The sequence below is a fragment of the Daucus carota genome, chromosome 3 (assembly GCF_001625215.2).
Source record: "Daucus carota subsp. sativus chromosome 3, DH1 v3.0, whole genome shotgun sequence".
Lineage (NCBI taxonomy): Eukaryota > Viridiplantae > Streptophyta > Magnoliopsida > Apiales > Apiaceae > Daucus > Daucus carota.
In genome coordinates, this window is record NC_030383.2 from 63,018,647 (window position 1) to 63,036,811 (window position 18,165).

Genomic DNA, 18,165 nt, shown 5'->3' on the forward strand with positions numbered 1-18,165 from the left:
GAGAATAATAATTTTTTATTTCATGACTTGTGCTATAAATTTTAACATACTTTCCACTCCAACTTCATTTATTTATTTTAAACAAGAAATCACTTTTTAATCTTATTCAAACAGTTCATAATTTTATATGAAACAATTTTATCAAAATTTTATTGTGAGCAATTGTACACAGCACACACACCAGTTAAATGCAATTTGTGTATTATTGAGCACGTAAATCGTGGATGATACTACAGTTACAACTATTTGACTTGAAATAGTCAAAAACACAGGCTAACCCAACTTTTGTGGTCCTCTTCTCCTATGTAGGTGTACGCTCCACCTCCTTTGCTCATAACCTAGGGTATGCTTAGCTGTTTCATGAGAGAGAGGTTTTTCTATTTTTATTTCAATTTTATTTAGTTTTATTTTCTATTCCCTCCGTCCCACTCATTTCTTTACATTTTCTTTTTTGGGTGTTCCACCCAATTTTTTACATTTCAAAACTTACCGGAAATAGTCAATGGTCCCATCACTTCTCCACTTTTCTTTCCTTTTCACACTATTTTTACTCCACTCTCTTCTCTTTATACATTAAAAATCAATGGGTCCCACCACTTCACCCACTTTTTCTTCTCTTTTCTATTATTTTATACATATTTCTTAACCTCCGTGCCCAACCCATTCGATAAGAAATGGGAGGGACGGAGGGAGTATTCAACATGCACTTTGGAAAATGTGACATAGGATTCCCAGTAATATTTTCAACATAAATAAAGAATTTAATTTTTTTGAGGGAAAATGTTTAATTTTGAAATTACAATTAATTATTTATATAATGAAAGTAGCATTCATTTATTTTGACCGGTGTCAGATTTTAACATTTTTAAAATTATCGACAGAAAGAAGTATAATATTAGATCAAGATTTTGTTAGTGAAATTAATTTTTCTTTTTGAGGAAATGAAATTAAAATTCTTAACACAATGTATAGACCAAAATTAAAATTTCAACGAATGCCATGTAAACAAAATATTGTGTCCAGCACCGATTAACATTTATCAATCTTTAAACCCCTCTTCCTTACATTTTTTTTCATTATTCGACACGTATTTTCAAATGCATATAAAACATATTTTCATAATTTTTTTAAACATTTTCTTTTATAAAAATTTAGATAATAAATATTTATTAAGAAAATAAAATAAAATAATTTATTAAACCATTTTTCATGATAGCATTAGAATGCGTGTCGCCTCCATCGTCCAATGTAAACAATTGAGAGAGCAGGAGTGAATATATTTTTACATGTTAATTTTTTAAATCATAATGATTTTAGAAAAAGAAGGTTTGGATATATAAAAATAATGAAATATTAACATTATTTTGTTTTGGTTATCAAATTAAACTATTTTTTTGTTGTTGTGGCCCTGGGAAAAAAAAGAATTGCATGAGTGATGAGACTCAAGAAATGTAAGAAAACAAAAGGTTAAAAAACTAGTCACATGAAAAGACAAACGAAAGGAAGTGAAATTTGACTGTTAGTAAAAGACTTTACTCTTCTCAAACACAAAGTTCTAAGCAAAGAGTAGAAGTAATGTTAGATGTTGTAGTGGGGACAAAGGTAGGAGAAATCGATGATGAGATTGTGCCGCACAAAGCCGACATGTAGGCCCCACTTCCTTAGCCTCCACTACTACCACCACACCTACCTTTCTTTTATTATTGTCACCCCTTCATTCATTCATATTTCTCTCTATCCTCATTACTGATTGTGCTCTAAATTTCAGTTTCTTGGTGTAAAGTTTGAATCTTTTTCACAACCCTCTTCAAGATTTAGTGTGAATTTGTGTTTGGTGGAGTAAAGTTTGTATCTTTTGCATACCCACTTCAAGATTTTGTGTGAATTTGTGTTTGTTGAAGGAAAGTTTGAATCTTTTGCATACCCTCTTCAAGATTTTTGTTTTTGGTGGTGTTTGTGGAGTAAAGTTTGAGTCTTGATGGAAAATATACTTGGTTTGCTTGATAATAGTGGTGGTGGGATAGGTAGAGAAGTGCCTTCTGGGGGTTCAACAACTGGGTCAATGTCAACTGTGGATAATCTGGTGTTTTCATCTGAGGTTTCTTCTTGTTACCCAGATGAGAATAATGATTCTGATGAGCTTGAGTTGGGTCTTGGGTTGAGTCTTGGTGGTGGGGGAGCTGCTGCCCCTTTGAACAAGTCTTTAAAGGCTCCTTCTTGGTGTGGTAATGGTCAATATGCTAGAATCTTGACTGCTAAAGATCTTCCTTGTTTGGTGTCAAAGTCCTCTTCTTCATCTTCTCCTAGTACTATTCCTAAGGCTAATCATAAGAGAATTGCTGCTGATTCTGTCTCACCTCCTAATGGTGCTGCTTCTAGGTATATACATACATATCTACATACAAATATGTGAATTTGATAGATGCTTGGCATATATTTTGCCTTACTTTTTGTGATGAAATCATCTTCTTGCTATGTACTACTTATGTCCTTGTTCTTTAGAAGAAATTTCTAGGTTATGTGTGCTAATTTCTGGACCTGTTAGAGCAAGTCCAATAGGTTACCTATCTCATTACTTATTAATAATATAAAATAATGAATTCTAGTGAGTCTTAGTGATATAGGTAATCTACTTTTAGTGTCAACTCCAATAGCAATCCTTATATTTGTTCTCCTAAGATTATTTTAATAATAAATTTGGGAGAGAGAATGAGAAAGGAAGGGAAAAGACAAAGAAAGAATGAGATAGATGATTTTTTTATTCATAAATAATATATAGGTAATGGCTAGGGGTTACTTATAAATAGGTAATGGCTAGCATATTGGAGCATGTGCTAGTGATTTAGGAGCTCACTAGGAGAGTGTTGGAGTGGGTTTTTTTGTTTCGTTACCTAAATGTGAGTTTAGGAGCTCATATAAGTAACCTATTGGACTTGCTCTTATAGTGTTATGTAGTACTACTATTTCTTTATGTGTGTTTTTTCAAGTATTTAGATGATCTGTTTTTCTGGTGTATACCTTTATTTGGTCTTTTGATTTTGTGTGGTTGGGTTTTTTAGGATCTGATTCCCATTTTATTTTTTTCTGTTTTGCCTCGCCTTTTTTGTTTTTGCTTTGCTTTTTATATATGCTGATTCTAAATAATCTTCTTTTGGCTCTCTACTAGTGAATCAGCAATAAGAGATATACAAGAAAATTCTTTTGTAAAGCAGGTATAATTGTATGTGATGAGGCCACATCTTCAATAATACAAGTAATGTACACATCTTCTTTAGTGTCGTGCTACACATTGATAGCATATGCTAAGCTGTGTCACACAAGTATCTTCAATATAGACCGAGGCAAGATTCTTGTTTTTTCGTCTTGCCTTGCGCTACTGTATTATCAAAAGCCAGGACAATGCAAACTAAATTCATGGTACTGAAATTGATGTGCAAATATGGTCAACAACACAAAAATGCACTTCTGATTGCATATAATATATTGCATAAAGCTTATGTTTTTATATCTGATTCAAGATAAAATCGTCCAAGGAATTTAAAGATTCCTTTATACTTGATGTAATATGTTGTTATTATTAATGTTTCCACCCTGTAATTGTTTTTCATTATGATCTATTTGAAGCAGCCAAGTTGTGGGATGGCCTCCTGTCAGAGCTTACCGAATGAACAGCCTTAACCAAGCTAAATTGTCAATAACTGAAGATTTCAGCTCTATTGTGGACAAGAGTGAGAATGCTGTGGTAAACAAGGATAAAAATAGCTGCAACAAGCAGGGAAATGACACGATGGATAAAGGACCTTCCAAGACTTCTCTATTTGTTAAGGTCAACATGGATGGAACTGCAATTGGACGAAAGGTGGATCTGAGCGCTCATAACTGCTATGAGACATTGGCACGGACTTTAGAGGATATGTTTTGTCGATCTAAGACTGCTAACACAAGTGAGTTGCTCTTTCTTTTACTAATTCGTAGCAGTTAATACTTGTTTTCTGCCTGTGAATAATATCATTTTTGTGGGCACCAACTTCGCTATAAAAATATGTGTCTTGTTTAAACTTGTAGTTGATGCCCCATGTATCTTCTTTTTGACTGGAATGTATAAGGTTTTGTTTCTTGTTACAAAAAAGAGTAAGAAATTCAGTTAATTATCTTTCGTTCATGTTTGACTCTGTAACATATTAAATATCTCAAATGAATGATCCTGATCTAAAGTTCAATGCTAAGTTCACTATTAAATATCTCAAATGAATGATCCTGATCTAAAGTTCAATTCTAAGTTCACGGGTTCCACTTGCAGCCGATATTTTGTAGGTTAGCAGCTTCTACAGCTGGACCCTATTTTTTGTACCTGCAGTAAGTATAACATGCCAAATGTCTTGTCATGTACCCCTAGAACGAGCTTAATGAATGTTGTAGTAGTAATGTCTGCAATATTTGGGTCATTGAGGGGACCGGAGTTCATTCAGCAAGCAGCACAACAAGGGGTGTAACATCTTCATCTGAACAATGAAAAACATGTAGGAGGGCCAAAATAAACTTTATGCCTTCTGTCTTGAGTGTAATCCATTCATATCATACAAAGATAAATAACATGGTTCAGGATTTTCTCCTAACTTGAGCCAGAATTTACGTGGCTGCATGGTGTTTTGTGAAAACATACATTCAAATACTTGAGCTCATGTAAGGTTCTTCATTTCTTTCTTATCTATTTGGTGATCAATGCTGAAATTATCTTTATCAGAATCAAGCATGGAGGGGCACAACATACTGGTAGAAGCAGGGGGGTCCTCTAAACTCTTGGTTGGATCTTCAGAATATGTACTTACCTATGAAGACAAAGAAGGCGACTGGATGCTTGTTGGAGATGTTCCTTGGAGGTACATTTTATTTTTTCAGAAAGTGTTTAATAAGCCCTTTTCCCTTCTATTTTCCTGAATAAAGAGATGAATGTAAGCTGCATGGATACTGTTTGTTGGAACGTCAAACATTTCTTTTATCTAGTGTAATAACACATCATTCTAGGAAAATTATTAGCCGCTGGCAAATAGTTTTGATATACATGATAAATGATAATGTGTATGGTTTTGGTGTATATATTTGTCTTGTGAAAGTACTCTGCTCTAACATTTACTTGCCCATTTGCTTAAAACAGAGTCTTCTCTTTATCAGCTGAGCATAATGAATATCTTCTATATCTATCTTTTCCCTTGAGAGGCCCTTTAACTAGAGAAGAGTGGATAATGTCATCTCCTTTTGAAGCTTTTCGAAACTTGTGGACATCATTATGCCAAAACATGACAAAAACTTATTTTATAACTCTTGATTATATAACTAGTTGCATACAACTATACAAGTATGAAGGACCAATAAAATAAATCGATAATTAATGTAGGATGAAAAAGATGTCCTTACAAGAGACTACAAGACGCAATTTTAATCCAAAGAGTGTCGGTCTCTGTAGACTTATGCTTATTTATTTTATTTTTTTCAGGATGTTTGTTTCATCTGTCAAGAGGCTTAGAATTATGAGGACATCTGACGCAAATGGACTTGGTACGCGGTTTAGAATGAATTGAACTCTTAAAACTTTCCTTTCATGTAGATCTTACTTGTAAAATGTACTTCAATTTATCACAGCTCCCAAGATTCAAGAGAGGCATGGGAGACAGAGAGCTAGAGCCATCTAGCATGTTTTCACCCTTGTTTTTACTGAATGAAATGAAGTCGTGCTTGGATCGAGAGTTGCAGAAATCTTAATACAGATACTGATTATGGTCACTGATCTTCATCGAAGAGATGATTTTCGCAATTGGTTTGTTATATTTACCAGAGTCTTGTCATTAACTAGCTCTCGGGAAAGAGCTCTTTTGTTCGGAGGCCACAAGCATCCTACTTACTGTGTCATACACGTATGCAAGTCGAAAGCTAAATATCTAATATTGTAATTATAGAAGTGCTAGACGAAAATGTGGTTTTGTGTTTGCTGCCCTCGTAAGCTGGATCGGTTCCATCTATATTAGCTAAGGAAAAAGAAACATGTCTGGTTTCTGTATGTTGAACAGCATATATGGTTTGTGTTGCAAGTAAAATTTCTGAGATGTCTTCAACTTTTCCATGATAATATCGGCATTTTGCAATTTGCATCCTTAGATACTGCAGATTTTGCGTAAATTTATGTGTCTTTGTAATATCAGCAGGGCTTGCATATGTGATCTGTGTAACATGAGCATATGAGCTGTGTTTTCTCATCACCATCAACTGATTCGTATCAGAAGATGAATTACTTCAAAATTGTTCACAAAAAAATTAGTTTCGAGTTTCATGCGGAAAGAAACTGTTCAGAGAGTTGTATCAGTCACTTGTCAGGAACTCGGAACCAAGAAAATATACAACATTTATATGCGGAAAGTATTCACTATTCATATACTCCCCAACTTCAGCATTTAAACAAAGAGAAAGGAAAAAGATCTACATACAAACAAATGAATGACTATTAAGTATTAACATAACATCTTGTGGCACTGTCTTTGGTTTTACAGAAGGCCATTTACAGGTGAGGTGCTAAAGACTGGTTTATCTTTGTTAGCTACATTTCCAGCACTACTGCTGCTACTTTTCCTTCGAGGTTTCGCCTCTTCAAGCATTGTTATAACATCTCGCATGGAAGGCCTGTCCCTGGGAAGCTTTGCTGTACAGAGGATAGCTATTCTGAGCACCAGAAGCATTTCTTCTTGAACTAGTTGGCAGCTTCCAACGTCGGGATCCAGGGCTTCCTCTAGAGCTTTGTTGTCTAGCCTTTTTCTCCGTATCCATTCAACAATGTCAACAGATTCTCCAAATGCTGGATCTAGTGGCCGCTTTCCTGTTAGAAGTTCCATCAAGACCACCCCATAGCTGTAGATATCGCTCTTCTCATCCACCTTCAGTGTGTATCCATATTCTGCAGTTTATCAGATCATACAAAGAACGCGTTATTGTTTGTTCTGTAACATAATTATACCTAAATCTGTTCTAAGATACTATGTTTCTGTAAAGAAATGAAGTTATTTTAGATAGTAAAGTGCTTTAAGTGAACTCACCAGGGGCTATGTATCCATAAGATCCTGCAACCATTGACACTGTCTCATTCTTCTTAGGCATCATCTTTGCCAATCCAAAATCAGCAATTCTTGCTTCCAGATTGGCATCCAGTAATATGTTATTTGACTTGACATCGCGGTGGATCACCAAGGGGTGACAGTCATGGTGAAGGTAAGCAAGTCCTTGAGCCACCCCGACAGCTATATTGTAGCGCAGAACCCAGTCCACCAGCATTCTCCCTGCTTCCTTACCATGTAAAGCTTCTCCAAGGCTTCCATTCTGCATGTACTCGTAAATAATCATGGCACTGGCGTCGTTATGAAGGAATCCTAATAACCTGACAATGTTTCGATGCCTTAGCCTGCCTAGCAAATTCACCTCTCCCACAAGATCATTACTGCTCCCCATTTCAATATCTTCTGTAGTTCTCCAAAGTTTCTTGACTGCCACAACAGTGTTAAGCCTCTGTATTTCGGCCTTATATACTATCCCTGTCGCCCCCATTCCAACCACATTCGACTCCTTTATGGATGCTAAAATGTCATTGCTTGTGAAACCAAGCCTCTGGAATGCCATTAATCTCCAGGGCCATGCTCCTTTACCCATTTCATATCTCTTTTCAAAGAAAATTCCATTTGTGTACCATTTTTGGTATAGAATTTTTGCCCCAAAAGCTGCTAAGGCCAGAGCTAGTAACGCAGTAATTCCAATGACCCATCCTGCAATTATGTGCCTCGCGTGCAATCTTCCTTGCCCGGATGTAAAGGCCATGTTCTGCGAGCATGGAGGTAGTATGCCGCCACAGAGGCCAGCATTGCCCACAAGATCATTTGGATTGACAGTTCTGAGCATTCCATTTACTGGAACTGGACCCTCTAGCTTATTGTAGGACACATTCAGCACTTCCAAAGCTGGAGAATTCCCAAAATTTTCGGGTATTCCACCAGTCAGTGAATTGTTGGATAGATCAAGAATGGCCAGTGTGTGCATCATTGCAAGTGCTTTTGGAATTGGACCAGTAAATTGATTGTTTCCAAGATCCAGATTGACAAGTTTCTCACACGACGCAATACTAGCTGGAATGTTTCCAGTGAAGTGATTTGATGAAAGATCAAGTATGGTCAGTGAAGGGCAGTCCTGAAACTGATCTGGGATATCACCAACTAAGTCATTGTGAGAGACTAGTAAATTTTGAAGATTGGGTAGTGAGAGAATGGAGGAAGGAAGAGAGCTTTGAAGATGGTTATGTGACAAGTCAATGGAAGAGATTGATGTTGAAGAAGCAATGTCATTTGGGATTTGTCCAGTGAGACTATTATTTGCTAAATCTAGCCTTTGAAACTTAGGCAGTTTCCCAAATCCCACTGGTATTGTCCCAGAGAGATTATTGTTTTGCATCCGAACACGAACCAAGGACATACAATTTGATAAGCCTGCAGGAATTGGACCTGAGAAAGCGTTGTTGAAAAGAATTAGCTTTGTAAGATTACCTTTATTGCACAAACTTGCTGGAATTGGACCAGAAAATGAATTAGACGATATGTCTAACCACTGCAGTGGCGAATTCCAGCCAAGATTGCTTGGCAACGGACCTGAAAGGGAGTTGTTCCATAACTCGAGAACCTCCAATGCAGGCAAGCCTCCTAGTCCAGAAGGGACTGAGCCAGATAAGTGGTTGCACATCAGATTTAAGAGCTGCAGCTTCTTCAAAGCACCTATCTCTGCTGGAATTTCTCCGGACAACAGGTTGTCAGACAGATCCAAGAACGCCAGCGCTGACATGTTGCCTATTTCAGGTGGAATCTTTCCTTCAAGATTATTGTTGTACAAGTAAACTGTATCAAGTAACTTTAGCCTCCCCAATTCTGGTGGAATTGGACCTTTAAGATTTCCAACAGCCAAGTCAAGGTACTTGAGGTTCGCAAGATTGCCAAACTCTGCTGGGATTTCGCCTTCAAGATCATTATATCCAATAACAATACTCTCTAGTGAAGAAAGTTGGCCAAGCTCAGGTGGTATAATCCCAGAGATATTATTACCTGAAAGACCAAGAAACTTCAATTTACCCAAGTTCTTGAAAGACTTCGGTATGGAACCTTCAAAAAAGTTTCCTCTCAGATCAAGGCTCTCGAGTAAAGTTGCATTTCCAAGATCCTCAGGAAGGTAACCTGAGAAATTATTGCCAGAAGCATTGAGAGCAGTTAGGCCAACAACATTTCCAAACCCCATTGGAAAGCTGTCGACAAAACTGTTCTGGCTGAGATCAATGCTCTTGAGTGCATTGAAGTTGGATAGAGATTTAGGCAATGGTGATGAGAAACCATTGCAGCATAAGTTCAGAGAACTGAGACTTTTTAGATTCTGAATCTCAGTTGATACAATGCCACTGAGATTCTTGTAGGAAAGATCAAGCTTTTCGACAAAACCATCAGAATTGCAGCTCACTCCAGTCCATTTACAGTGAACTGAACCATTCTCTCTGCTTCTGTTTGGTGCTTCCCAATCTTTGAGCTGATCCAGTGGATCAATCAGCTTCTCTTTTATTGCCAACAAAATCGACACTTCATTATCAACCTCAGCCTTCCCAATGTAACAGAAGAACATCAAGAAACAGTACACCTGCCACTTCATATCTGCAATTCCCTCAATTCTCACCTTATTTACACTTATCAGCTATCCACCATTTCGCGGAAGGGCTAGGAGGGTGTGTTTGTGTGTGGTACTCAGTCGAAAAAGAAGTACTGCAGAGAATAATGATAACAAAGTTGCTGTTAATATAAGTGAGTATCTCTGATTTAACTAGTACTAATTGAGATTATTTTATCGGATAGAAGCTCTCTGAGTTCTTGGCTTTCGGATTAGCTGTTAATGTGCAGATAATGCAGGAAGGTTTGGACTTACTGCGATGACTTCCGACATGAAACATGGGGAGAATATGTTCTTACATCCTGGTACATTGTTTCTTCTACTTCTTCTTTACTGTAATAGTCAACTTGATTAGGCAATAATGATTAAAATGCAGTTTATTCTTGTTTATTTAATTCTGGATCTTGGCCATTGAGCTGTTAGTTACAGTTTCTTATCTGTGTTTGTGAGAATAACTGTCATTAGTTTACTTCAGTTGTGTCAATGCATCTGATGCAGCTTATAGTTTTGAAACAAATACCAGTTCTGGTGCGGGATTTCGAGAATAAGATGTACGCAGAACTTATATCGACTTCAACTCGAAGATTCTCTATTTCGGAAAGAATAAGTTTGAAACATTACTGATTTGTAAATCTATTCCTAAAAGGTCCAGTATAGTACACTTTTTGTGGTTTCGAAAAGCTGCATGATCTGAACTTTAATGTTAAAACATTCCTAGATTTCTTTTTACTTCTGGAGTAACTTCCAAGATATGACAAAGATTACTCCGTATGTTTTAAGCATTGTTATCGAGAATCGAAATAATTTAGTTTACCTACCGACTCATGATATATTGGAGATTCGATTAATATTTTTTGAATAAATTAAAATTTTTTAGTCAGATCAGAGTATAATCGATAAAATATTTTTATATAGATTAATCGAGTTAATTAGAGATTTTTAAATAAATCGATAAACTTCAAAATATCGGTTTTATGAGTTAAGACTACTCCATTTTTTTAGGTACACCTTCAAGATTTTAGTACATGAGGTTCAGGAAAATATTAAGAAAAATCGGTTCCTCCAATGTTTAAGGACAGTTGATAAGGATCGAGATTGATTTCTCATTTTGCGAGACAAAATCTCTTTTCATCGTAAGAATTTAGAAGAGGATTGCATGTTCTTTCGAGGCATATGATTAGTGATGTAATTCGATCCGGACAGCTCGTGAGCTCACCCGACTCGAATTCGTTTTGATGGGCTCGACTCGTTTAGATAAACGAGCTCGAGTCCGGGCAGAGGTTTTGGCTCGTTTTGTTAAACGAGCTGGCTCGACTCGACTCGTGAAAATTAACGAGTCGAATTTGGATAGCGTTTTAGGCTCGATTTAGTGTTAAATTAAACGAGTCGGCTCGCTCGACTCGTTAAAATCGGCTTGTTTAGCTAAACGAGCCAGCTAGACTCGACTTGTGAAAATAAACTAGTCGAGTTCAGGCAAATATTTAGACTCGTTTTCTTAAACGAGCCGGCTCGACTAAATAAAACTCGGCTCAAATTATACCCAGCTCGAAACTCGACTCGCCCGGACCGAATAACAGCTCTACTCATGATTCCAAAACAATTTCTCTCCCTTTTTCTTTCAACGAGTGATTAAGAGAATGAATTGAAGATGCTAATATTTTTCCAATTTCGAAGAACTATAGTCGCAAGAGAGTCTCTGTGAATACAGATAATAGGCTGCACTTTTATCACATGGAAACATGTGAATACAAATAAAAAAATTGTTTGTGTGCTGTGTGATAGATGGAGACCATGTTAGTCTCTGCAGCTTCATAGAATCATAGGGAAGGGAAGATCCCCTCTCTTTCTTGCTATGTCATCGAGATTTTGTAGTGTTGTGATCGATGATTTGTAGATAAATAATTTTTCGTAATTCCTATTTTATTAACAAATCAGAAGCCGAAAATTTAAAATAGAACAAAATTTATCATGAAATAGTCGGTGCTATAAAATTGATTAATTTGAATTCGATTTTTGAAATTTATTCGGCGATGCGAAGTAAATCGAAATGGGAGAATTGGTGGGAGGCATAGGGCATAAACGAGGACGTGCTCACATGGAGATTATGCAAGAATAGTTGTGGTGATTGATTGCACATGTAGATGTATTTAGCACATGCATCAGTTTGTGGGACATAATTAATAATTAATAATTAATAAATTAATCTATGATTCAGAATTTATCAAGTATAACGAGAGATTTTTCAGATAATTTTTTTTTAATTAAATCAGTATATAATATCGGTGAAATATTTTTTAAAAATTGATCGGAAAATTTTAATAAACCAGAGATTCCCAAAACACTGCTAAAATCATATTACTTTCATATCAAATAAAATTATCCAATCCTTGATAATATCGTTACAGCAGAATAATAATACCTTTTTTTTTTTTGATAAATAGCAGAATAATAATAACTTATGTCGAATATTTTTACAACGATAAATAGCAAATTTTAAGTCGGAAAATAGCAAGATTTTACAAAACAACCTCCTTATTTTTACAGTAAGTTCACATGCTGTTATTTTCAGATTTGCTCTACTGTTGTAACGTTGTTCGCAGCAGTTTGGGACACAGTATGTTGATTAGAAGTATATAGTTTTGGTTCGTTGAGAATCAGTTGCAAAATGAGTATAAGCGAATCTAAGATAAATTTAAAAATTTATTTTAGAGAGAAAATGAACCCCTCAGTGTCTTACTAAATCCTCCCAGGAGACGTGTCCCTTTTATCATAATTTCAATCAATGTCTCAAATATATTATCCGAAAAATATGACCCCAAATATCATTTTATAATGTTACATTATTCAGCGTTTGTAATTTTTTCGAAAACACATAAACACTGCATTATGTGCATTTACCCTTTTCTTTAGCTCAAGACTATAGGAAAACACTTATATACCCTGGAACCTCTAACACCAGATGTTACTTTATCTAACATATGGAGCTCAACTCATTTAACATATCTGTTAAATGTTATATCGTGTAATACCTAACTCTACGTCACATGATGTAGTGTTTTAGCATAGTGTCCGGGGCCATAGTTTCAGAATGCGATATTCAGGACATTTCAACTCCAATTTGTGATATTCAGGTCCTTTTCTCAGCAATGCGAACTTGATTAGAGGTGATATGTGAAACAACAGTTTAATTCTGATACATTGGAAAGCAACTGAGCATTCTACTGCCTACTGGGAATCCATATAGAAACAACTGAATTTGAACTCTGGCCTATAGAACATGACTTGTAAACAGAACCACTCCATCTTTAACATGCATTTCACACATCAAACGCAATAGATATCATAGTGATGGATAGTGAATGGTGTTGCTCAGTGCCTGGAGAATTTCTCTTTATTTTTTCGATGATTCTGATAACTGGATATAGTTTTTTCAAATTTTCCTTTTATATTCTTCATTACAGTACTTTTTCAAGTATGTTATGAGTGAAAACTCGAATCTCTCATCTAGATCATAGAGAGAAGCAGCAATATCACACTACATATGAGCCTTTAACCCATCAGTCCCAAAAATTATAAAAACACAGGGCAAGAATGTTCAAATATCCAAATATACTCGCTACTAGAAAAGCACAAGAACGTAAATATTTCTGTAATCTTTTATATAAGGAACACAAAATGATAAATTTATAAATTCAGTACCAACTTTAGCTATAGAACATTCTGTATACCTATTCTACTCAAAAACCTTAACAAAAATCACATCATTTATGAATATTAGATAAACTATAGAGGGAATACGTACTTTCTGTATTTGTGCATTCAAAACTTCTTAGTGGACAAGGAGAAAGCAGCAACTTTCATCTGATATCTTTAGCCAGGTTCAAATGTTGTCGGCTTCTTTTCCACTGTAGCCTTGGCACTCCAGTGACCAAGTCTATGAATCCAATTCGACAATTAACAACTTTATGATAAAAGTAATCCAGCTTATGAATGTTGCCTTTGCTCATTTTTCCACGAATTTTTAGATGCTTCGGTTGATGAAGCATCAGAGTCAGCATTACCATTGTTTTTTGGTTTTGAGAAAAAGGGATCCCATTCATGATATCCAATCTCTTGCCCTTCTTCTAACAAGTCATATTTCCAGCTGATCTCCTCAATAAAATTATCATTAGTACGGCCTTCAGTAATGTCTTTCCTCAACTTGGTTACTTTGTTGATAACTGCCTGCACAGCTACGTCAAAGGCATCCTTGAAAGTCTCCAATTTTGAGCGAGGATCTGCATATACCAGTCTCGGAATAAGATTTATAACCTCCTCCCTCATCTTTATAACCTGCTCTGGAGGAATAGCACCAAGTCTATCCATTATGCTGATATTTTTTGTGCGTATATCATCCTCCGGAATAAACACAGAGTATGTAGAGTAATTCTTCGGAAGATGCCAGGTGTATTGTATATATGCAGAGCCGGGATGAAAGAATACTGGAATGCAACCGGCTAACATGGCATCAAAAGCTGATCTCCTTGTATATGAATCACCTTGTGGTTGTAGGCAAAATACAGAATTGTGAAACATCTGCATTATGCTACTTGGAGAATGACACTTGCTCTCCCCAAAATCACATTCTAACAATTTTCCTACCTTTGATTGTTTGCACTCTTCAATGATCTTACCCCTTATTGATTTGGGGTTATCTGGACGAGGTGCACCAGCAAAACAAAAGAGCCAGTTTCGTTCTATTTTCCTCACACGGTCTTGCCACATGAACACTTCAGCATCGTTTGCTGGATGAAAGTAAGTCGGATAAGGGATAGCAAAATCATTTGCATTCCACGGGCTTGACTCCACCACAAGCATGGACATATTTTTCGCAGCAGGTAAAAACAGGAGCTTGTTACCCCAGTCAGTTTCTGTATCACTCAGCCTCCTAAAATCCCAAGTTATCCTACCAGCAACAAGGAAATGATCTTTCCCGCCCATTACTTTCCACTCTGGTCTCTTTGCAAGCCAATTAACCAAATCAAGAGAAGCCGCATCTCTTGTCGATATATTGTACCCCCAGAGGTAACGTGCAATATCAAACCCTGCATAAAAGGGAACGAAAACAGCTGCTGCAAGTGAAGAATCCTTGGTCAAACATTCATATTGCTTCATCCGATTACTGAAGATCACATCAACAGCAAACTGATTTGTGGCATACCATCCTGTATTTGAGAACACTCCTTCCTTATTTTCAAGTGGAGGGCCAAGGCCGGCATTTGTGGTAAATTTACACATGTTGGTCCAAAGGCTAAGACTTCTACATTCCTTGAGCATATCCTCATTAAACCTTGGAGGAAGGTCGTGGACATAGATATATCTCCCACCACATGGATCACTCTTATTCTCTGCAGTCCTCAATGCCTTCATAAACAGGAAATCTTTTGGTTTTCCATTAACATTAGTTGGTGGGTTCCTAACAGGCAATTCTTGTGAATCAGTTGATTGAGTGACAACTGAGCTAGACTTATCAGAAATCTTAGGTTCACTAGCCGATTTAGTACCAACCGGACTAGACTGAGCAGAATTCTTAATTTCGGTATCTGATTGAGTAACAACTGAACTAAACTCATCAGAATAATTAGTTTCACTATCTGATCGTGTAACCGAACCAGACTCATCAGAAATCTTAGGTTCACTACGAGTATCAACAGACTGACTTATAGGCACAGACCAATTAACATCTGAATCAGTACCGCCAATATCCTTTGGTTTATTCCTAATATCAATAGAGGACCGACTAGTAGTCATTGGACGACCAACAACAATTTGTCGAGATTCTTTAACAGAAGACGCAGGAATCATTTCTGCAGACTGGTTAACAGTACTACCTCCTAAAAACACAAAATGAAAGTACAATAGCAAAATCCAGAAACACACAGCCAATGCAGCTAATAAAAAAATTCGAGAAGGTTGATTCTTTCCACTACCCTTCTCCATACTTTCTAAAGAAAAATTACCCGCCAACCTCCTCCTCATCAAACTCTAATCAATCAATTCATAATCACCAAACCATACACAACACGATTCAACCTAATTGAATCAATTCAATAACACAATCAAGAAAACACTAAAATGAAGTAAAGATCCTAACTTTATCACAAACCCGAAATCTAACACTAGCCCAGATCATAAATCAGCACAAATTCATCAATTAAGTATGAACAAAACCCATATGGATAGATACAGAATTAAGCATATTGTGTGTATCTACTCATGAATGAACTAAAACCCCATTGTTTTAGGGCAAAGATGAGATTTTTATGAAAAGGGCATGTATAAAAAACTCAACTTTGCAAGAATCTGAATAAACAAACTGAAATCAATCTGCTGCTGATTTTTCGGAAAGAAAATCAAACAGATCATACAAAAAAAATAATAAGAAATTATTTTTTTCCTACTTATAATATTGATGATAATTAGTGGGCGTAAATAATCGATGTATATACTTAATCAATGTATATACTTACGCGGGGGAGAGAGAGAGAGAGAGAGAGAGAGAGAGAGAGAGAGAGATTTTGCTGTAAAGCTGTGTATGAGCAGGCAGTGATGAAGGAGGAGAGGCAGAGGGATGCCGGATGCGTGTAATGGAACGGCGTATTATAAGGAGGCGTATGTTAGAAATGGTCAATATTTTGACTTTTATTTAGGTGTCGGTAGCATATGTAATCGTGCCACGTAGGTTTGTGTTCTGCAATTTTTCTGCGGCTTAAATACCTTCTAGCCATTGAAATTTGGCTCGTTGTACACACCAACCATGCATGTTTGAAAAAATCCGGTCCAACCATCCAACTTTACTCTTTTGTATATCCTCGCCACAATCGAGCAAAATCAGAAAAACCGGTTGACGTTGCATACCAAACATTTGATATGCGAGTGGTGGGTGTTTACTGTACAAGCGCTCACTTTTTTCCTTTCCAGTTAGAAGATTTGAACTGTAACTAACTTTTATATTATTATCCGAACCTCTAATTTTTGAATATATTTTTATATTATTTATTTATTTTGATTAATAACAATATATTTTTTTAAGAATATTGTAATGAATTAAATATTATTATATTATTTTAATATATTCCGATTACTACCGGTTAATCATTTGACTAGTTTGTGAATATATTTTATGTTATTTATTTATTTTGATTAATCACAACATATTTTTTTCAAAGACTAGTATAATAAATTAAATACTATTATATTATTTTAATATATTCCAATTGGTAACTCAATTAATCATTCCACCTAATTCCTAAATATATTTTGTATCATTTATTTATTTTGATTAATCACATACTTTTATATAGAGTATTATAATAAATTAAATATTATTATATTATTTTAATATATTACGATTGGTAACCCGATTTATTATTTAGCCTAATTCTTGGATAGATTCTAAATCATTTATTTATTTCGATTAATCACATATTTTTGTAAAGACTAGTATAATAAATTAAATATCATTATAATATATTGATATATTTCGTTTAATACCCGATTAATCATTCTAATTAATTCCCAACTATATATATATTATCATATTATTAAATACTAGTATAATAAATTAAATACTATTATACGAATATTATCATATTATTTAAATATATTTCAATTATAAACCGATTAATCATTCAAATTAACTAGATAAAAGTACATAAAAATATTTATTATGTATTTTGTATTAAACTATTTATTATTTTTTTAATTATAAATTTTTTTTTGCACAAAAACGAGCTACCAATAACCGTTAAAGTGAAAGTTATATGCTTTTTATAAATAGAAAAATTAGATAAATGAAAAATATGACAAAAATAAATAAAAATACACATCCTCGTCCACAATGCAGAAGGTCATGCGCGGATATAGAGAAATGAGAATCAAAAGAAGTTTTTATCCCGGGTTATACTCGCAGGAAATTCAAAATTGAGAAAGATAAGGAGAACAAACCAGGCAGGTTCACCCTAGCCAAGCCTGGGTCCACCGCATGATGGCACAATATCTGTATTTCCACACGTGCGCTCGACCGCAAGTGACTTGCACTCCCTCCGGTTTTCAGTTCTGCAACTTGGTTATGGTCGAAGTATACATAACTAGAAACATCAGTGGCTGAACCGTACATTTTGAAACTTTGATGGTTCGTGTGTATATCGAGTGAAACTTCGATGGTAAAAATGTATTTAAGCCTTTTTCTGCTAATCATGTGTGCAAGTTCTAAAATCTATGAGCTTTTTGTTTTTTATGTTTGGGTGGAAATATGTTTGCAATTTCGTTTATCGATCAAAAACTAATTTGCAATTTAGATGGTTTCTATTGGCTTAGCCTCCTTAATAATGATAGATCCATGCATTTATAACAACCACACCAATTAAAACTTTCTAATTCTGTAAATTTTAGTGC

At 35.5% G+C, this 18,165-nt stretch overlaps 3 protein-coding genes across 4 annotated transcripts; 1 reads left to right on the forward strand and 2 right to left on the reverse strand.

The window, feature by feature from the left end:
• The first annotated feature begins 1,664 nt into the window (after positions 1–1,664).
• Positions 1,665–6,124, forward strand: LOC108215036 (auxin-responsive protein IAA13). Of its 2 annotated transcripts, none has more exons than XM_017387356.2 (5): positions 1,665–2,379; positions 3,625–3,944; positions 4,745–4,880; positions 5,495–5,556; positions 5,641–6,124. In XM_017387356.2, the coding sequence occupies exons 1-5, from the start codon at positions 1,979–1,981 to the stop codon at positions 5,688–5,690; spliced, it is 969 nt and encodes a 322-aa protein (XP_017242845.1). In that variant the 5' UTR covers positions 1,665–1,978; the 3' UTR covers positions 5,691–6,124. The 2 variants fall into 2 exon arrangements, with proteins under 2 accessions (XP_017242845.1, XP_017242846.1); XM_017387357.2 differs by having other exon boundaries at positions 1,686–2,379; positions 3,628–3,944.
• A 257-nt stretch (positions 6,125–6,381) lies between these two features.
• On the reverse strand, positions 6,382–10,047 carry LOC108215035 (MDIS1-interacting receptor like kinase 1). The gene is made up of 2 exons (XM_064090246.1): positions 7,083–10,047; positions 6,382–6,943 (listed from the first exon to the last, which is right to left on the reverse strand). Exons 1-2 carry the CDS (start codon positions 9,712–9,714, stop codon positions 6,537–6,539), a joined length of 3,039 nt encoding a protein of 1,012 aa, XP_063946316.1. The 5' UTR covers positions 9,715–10,047; the 3' UTR covers positions 6,382–6,536.
• Positions 10,048–13,361: 3,314 nt separating this feature from the next.
• Positions 13,362–16,379, reverse strand: LOC108215017 (xyloglucan galactosyltransferase MUR3). Its single transcript, XM_017387327.2, has one exon. It carries the CDS (start codon positions 15,745–15,747, stop codon positions 13,714–13,716), a length of 2,034 nt encoding a protein of 677 aa, XP_017242816.1. The 5' UTR covers positions 15,748–16,379; the 3' UTR covers positions 13,362–13,713.
• Positions 16,380–18,165: the final 1,786 nt, after the last annotated feature.

What these genes read in the sequence shown, in the direction of transcription:
- LOC108215036 (XM_017387356.2), top strand. Translation starts at nt 1,979, where the DNA reads ATGGAAAATATACTTGGTTTGCTTGATAATAGTGGTGGTGGGATAGGT. An exon ending in CCTAATGGTGCTGCTTCTAG is followed by an intron (nt 2,380 to 3,624) that starts GTATATACATAC and finishes ATCTATTTGAAG; the next exon opens with CAGCCAAGTTGTGGGATGGC. An exon ending in ATCTGACGCAAATGGACTTG is followed by an intron (nt 5,557 to 5,640) that starts GTACGCGGTTTA and finishes AATTTATCACAG; the next exon opens with CTCCCAAGATTCAAGAGAGG.
- LOC108215035 (XM_064090246.1), bottom strand. Translation starts at nt 9,714, where the DNA reads ATGAAGTGGCAGGTGTACTGTTTCTTGATGTTCTTCTGTTACATTGGG. An exon ending in TTATGGATACATAGCCCCTG is followed by an intron (nt 6,944 to 7,082) that starts GTGAGTTCACTT and finishes GATAAACTGCAG; the next exon opens with AATATGGATACACACTGAAG.
- LOC108215017 (XM_017387327.2), bottom strand. Translation starts at nt 15,747, where the DNA reads ATGAGGAGGAGGTTGGCGGGTAATTTTTCTTTAGAAAGTATGGAGAAG.